This window comes from Poecilia formosa, unplaced genomic scaffold, assembly GCF_000485575.1.
Source record: "Poecilia formosa unplaced genomic scaffold, Poecilia_formosa-5.1.2 Scaffold713, whole genome shotgun sequence".
Lineage (NCBI taxonomy): Eukaryota > Metazoa > Chordata > Actinopteri > Cyprinodontiformes > Poeciliidae > Poecilia > Poecilia formosa.
Window position 1 is genome coordinate 126,239 of NW_006800652.1, and position 3,224 is coordinate 129,462.

At 36.6% G+C, this 3,224-nt stretch overlaps 1 protein-coding gene across 2 annotated transcripts in view; it reads left to right on the top strand.

Annotated features, from left to right (window-relative positions):
* LOC103131056 (beta-1,4-galactosyltransferase 2-like) overlaps positions 1–3,224 on the top strand; it is a 7,084-nt gene that overhangs the window by 1,289 nt on the left and 2,571 nt on the right. The window contains exon 1 of one of the 2 annotated variants that reach the window (XM_007542614.2): positions 1,970–2,752. The exons of the other annotated variant lie outside the window; for it this stretch is intronic. Coding sequence (XP_007542676.1) covers positions 2,408–2,752 — 345 coding nt within the window. The 5' untranslated portion in view covers positions 1,970–2,407. Of the gene's footprint in view, positions 1–1,969; positions 2,753–3,224 lie in introns of those variants that run through there. 2 annotated transcript variants of the gene reach the window in all.

Below are 3,224 nucleotides of genomic sequence, written 5' to 3' on the forward strand. Positions count from 1 at the left end.
GGCGCCATCAGACGCCATCAGACGCCATCGGACCCCATCGGACCCCATTGGACCCCATCGGACCCCATCGGACCCCATCGGACGCCATCAGACGCCATCAGACGCCATCGGACCCCATCGGACCCCATTGGACCCCATCGGACCCCATTGGACCCCATCGGACGCCATCAGACGCCATCAGACGCCATCGGACTGAGACTTCATCGTCCATCAGAAGCTGAACGTTTCCAGTCCGTCTGACCAGGAAGTGAAGAACATCAGGAAGTTCCTGCTGAAGAGTTTTCCCAGTATGACCAATTTACATATTCTTGGTAAAACCGAAATGTGTGTGAGCTCTAATGTCTGGACCATCGGTTCTTCCTCCAGCCCTGAATGGCCGCCTGTCGCCACGGCGTCTTGTCAGTATTTCTGTCAGGTTTATGTAAATGATAAAACTTAAATGTTCAGGTTGGACTGATGATGAAACAAACTTTCTGTTTTTCAAACAACTGAAATGTTGGACACTTTTCTCACTTTGTGTAATAAAAACTTTCTGAACTTTTGTGATTTAACAACAAATAAGATGATTTATAATTTTATGCATCTGTATAAATTAAGACAGTTTTGATGTAGAGGACTCCAGTCATCAGATCCAGACGACATTTCATTTTAACACTGATTCCAACATTGTTTTCTCAACTTAATGTTGCTCCCAATGTGCCATTTTAAAGTTTTATATAAATAAAATTATATAAGGTTAATATTTCTCAAGTAAATTTTCCTCAAAGTCTTTTTGTCTGTTGGAAAAAATCCTCCAAACCCCAAGGAAGAGTTTGTTCTTCTATAAATGGTAAAAATAATGATTTTCACAGCATTTCCCTTCCAGGTGTGTTTAGACTTGCAGTTGTTATTTTTTACCTCGATTAAGAAACAAAAACAAGCAGAAAATAATCGACTGGAAGCTGAAAACATGATGGTATGTTTCTAATTACGTCTACGAATGATTAAAGTAGAAACTATAAAGAATTAGAGTTCATGACATACAGATTTATTCAACTGGTTGAAACTTCAGAACATTAAAATAAAAGGATGTTATAATCTGTCCAGAACTGAACTGTCCGAAATGTCCTTTATTTTTGACATTCAGAGTTTGTGTAAGTCTCACTTTTTTCCACATAATCAGTTTCTGTCGCTCTGCAGGATTATTAAAAGATTTTTCCAGCAGAAATGCAGCTTCTTCTCTAATGTGTTTACAGGTTATTAATGCATCAAATGGAAAGAAATTTACTCCAATATTATTGCAAAAGTCTGATTCAGAATAAAGTCCAGCGAAGGGAATCAGAACCGGCTGGAAAACCTGCACCAGATAAACTGGATCTCATGTTAGGAAGGTGTAAAATGAGAGATTATTAAAAATAATATCCTTGTCATTAATGTCAGAAAGTGAACCACTTTCCTCTCACATGGAGGGAAATATTTCAAGCCTTTACTTCTTGTAATTTTGGCCAATTTTAGGCAAACTCAGAGTATTTTAACTCATTAATCTTATCAATAAAATTATAATTTATTAAACAGAAATGTCAGGCTTCTGAAAAGTTTTCTAATTTCTATGAAGTGAGTGCTGTGGTTGTGGCTCCTCTGGCATGAAGGAAACCAGCCTTCAAATAAAATGTTACATTTTTTGAAAACGTTACCAAAACCTTTGATTTTTTTTACTTGTTTAAATTTGTCTTTTGAAATCTAATAAATATGTGAATTCAGATTAAACACATTTTGAACACTGTATTGTGTTATTTTCTTCGTGTGAGAGAAATAGACTGAAATAATTACTGCAGTAAAGCTGAATCTAAACGCAGTTTAATACATATTTACTTTACAAAATGTAAAATTAATTTCTGCGTAATTATCAAGAGCTTAGTTACAAAGAACACCAATATAAATAAATTAAAGTTGCTTTGAGTTGTTTATTTCATTTTGTTTGGTTATAATTACAGTTTTTAACAGAAGTAAAGTCGATACGTTCAAACTTAAAATGTAAACCTTCATGTTCCTCATTTTCATTCCATGCAAATTAAAAGATATAAAAAACCCGGGACGTTTCACGTTTAATTTTCCAAGAAACGTTTTCCTGAGAAGTGAAGAGAGAGAGAGAGAGAGAGAGAGAGAGAGAGGTGATAAACCAGAGGATCCAGTTTCTGATTAACAATTAAAGCGGATCATCGATGCTTCAACAGGTCCGGGAGGTTAGAGACACTTTTCATCTGATGTGGATTTTCTATAATTAACCTTTATTAAGCTGAACCTCGATGTCTGACAAGAAAATCTAACAGAGGAAACAGAGCCAGGCTAAAACACAAAAACAAAAACCAGAAGAAGAAGAAGAGTCTGCTGCGCTGATCACCTGCAGAACAAACCAGGTTGAACTAAAATGCTGAAAAAGATTTTTATCCTGTTGGTGTGTCTCGCTGCCTTCAGCCTCGGAGGCTTTGGAGTGATTCTGTTTTTCACCGAGGACAGAAAATTATTTTTCATCTCAGCATTAAACAGAGAAACTAAACCAGAGGAATCTGCAGAACCGACAGTCCGACCAAATCCGACAGAAAGTCCAGGAAGGTCTCTGGATCCGTGTCCCGACGTCCCTCCGAACCTCCGGGGAGTTCTGCATGTGGAGTTCAGAACCAACCGGACCCTGCAGGACGTCCGGAACCACGTCGGCCCGCTCCTTCAGCTGGGAGGCCGGTACCGACCCACCAGCTGCAGGGCGAAGCAAAAGGTTGGTAAATACATGCAAAATACTGAATTTAATTTAAATCACCTTTGAAACTTTTATATGTCGTCGGTGCAAAAATAAAGTAATAAATAAAATGAAAAGAATAAATGAATTAATATTTTAAATAAAAAAAACATCTGAAATTGAGACTTGAACTTGAAATGTTTGTTTTGAAACGGCGCAAAGTTCATGAAATAAAGTTTTGATCCGTTTAATTCAAAACATTTCTAAAAAAAAAAAATTAAAGTATGTCTTTTAAAAATTCGAAATATTATATTTACAGGGAAAAAATTTTATTTCCTCTGACATTAAAGTCAGAATGATGAGAACTAAAGAAGAATGTGCTCTGAGATTTGAGAGATAGAAATTTGACAAAGATAAAAGAAAATGTATCCTCCAAAACACAAATGAACTCAGATGGGTAACACTTTATTTGAAGGGGGGTGAATAAGACTGTCATGACACTGTCATAAAC